Here is a 1,561-nt window from a genome sequence, read left to right as displayed (position 1 = left end):
CATGTGTGTATAAACACTTGATTCACACAGGAGCTTATCATATTTTTCTTTATCTGCTTAACAAAATTCAAAGCATGGACTCCTGTTCAGATGTGAATATTGACTAAGGTGGGTATACTTCCTTCAAAACTAAGAATGATACATTATAGCTCTTTCTTACATTATAATGTTTTTTAAAAATCTCTGTTAATAAATCAAGGAAGAAATATGCATAAGGCTAATCATGAATACAGAAAGTATGATATAATATAGTACATACATCCTATTACTCGCATTCCCATGTCAGAATTCTAAAAGCACAGTTCTAACAGCTAAGAACATGGAATTCAGTGAAATTGTAATACATGTGATCTTCTTGTCACAGACTGTAGTGGGAACCCTCAGCAATTCCTTCTTAGTTTACCACTATGTGATGCTTTACTTCATGGAGTGCAAGTTAAAGTTCACAGACTGGATTCTACAGCACTTGCTTGTAGCCAACTTCCTAACTCTACTGTGTAAAGGAGTTCCCCACACTTTGTCAGCTTTTGGATTGAAAGACTTCCTCAATGACATTGGGTGTAAACTGATCTTCTATCTTCACAGAATAGGGAGGGGTGTGTCCATCAGCAGCACCTGTTTTCTGAGTGTCTTCCAGGCCATCACCATCAGTCCAAAGGCCTCCAAGTGGACACAGCTTAAAGTCAAGTCTCCCAGACACATTGCTTCATGTGTGTACATGAGCTGGATCCTGTCATTCATAGTAAACATAGGTTTTCCTATGGAAATAACAGCAAGACAGAACATTAGGAACATTACATATCTAATGGTGTTGGAATACTGTTCTGCTCCTCATAAAGACAAGGTCATTTACATTCTCCATGCAATTTTTCTCTCTATTCCTGATGTGTTCTTCATGTTGCTGATGATTTGGTCCAGCAGCTACATGGTTTTCATTCTTTACAAACATAAGCAGAGAATGAAGCACATTCATAAAAGCAACTTTTCCTTTAGGTCCTCCCCTGAGTTCAGAGCCACAAAGACCATTCTACTCTTGGTGAGCACCTTTGTCTTCTTTTACACAGTTTCTTGCGTCTTTCAAGTTAATATGTCTCTTGTGAAAAATCCAACCTCTTTACGGGTGAATATGGCTTCGGTAGTCTCTGCAGGTTTCCCAACTGTGGGCCCTATTCTGATGATCCACTGTTACTCTGTGAATCTCCATTCTGTTTCTTTTGTAAGGAAACAGAATATCATAACAATTTCATATCAGTAACATCAAGATTATGTGGTTTTAAAGAATGTATGTATTTCATTCAATTATGTAAACATAATCATGTCAAAAAAGCAAGTGGTAGGTATTCATGAACTGAAGTATAACCATAAATATTGATAATGTGTTATAAAGTGTATATTTACATACCCTGTATTTGTCACTTAAACAATATTAACCAATTGGTATAAATGTCATACTTTTCAGAACAATGTTTTGGTATATAATATAATTTGTTGAAACTTATCTTCCATTTTTCTACAGCAAAAGGCTAAAATTTGTTGGACAATTTTTTGTTAGCTACTTCTT

General features: G+C 35.7%; 1 protein-coding gene across 1 annotated transcript; it reads left to right on the top strand.

The window, feature by feature from the left end:
• Positions 1-319: 319 nt before the first annotated feature.
• Positions 320-1,255, top strand: LOC116893491 (vomeronasal type-1 receptor 4-like). The gene has a single exon (XM_032895238.1). It carries the CDS (start codon positions 320-322, stop codon positions 1,253-1,255), a length of 936 nt encoding a protein of 311 aa, XP_032751129.1.
• The last annotated feature ends 306 nt before the right edge of the window (positions 1,256-1,561 follow it).

The sequence above is a fragment of the Rattus rattus genome, chromosome 2, assembly GCF_011064425.1.
Source record: "Rattus rattus isolate New Zealand chromosome 2, Rrattus_CSIRO_v1, whole genome shotgun sequence".
NCBI classification, from domain to species: domain Eukaryota; kingdom Metazoa; phylum Chordata; class Mammalia; order Rodentia; family Muridae; genus Rattus; species Rattus rattus.
This window is presented reverse-complemented; position numbering and strand designations above follow the sequence as displayed.

Bases quoted from the DNA above. Each gene is read 5' to 3' on its own strand.
- LOC116893491 (XM_032895238.1), top strand. From the start codon at position 320: ATGGAATTCAGTGAAATTGTAATACATGTGATCTTCTTGTCACAGACT.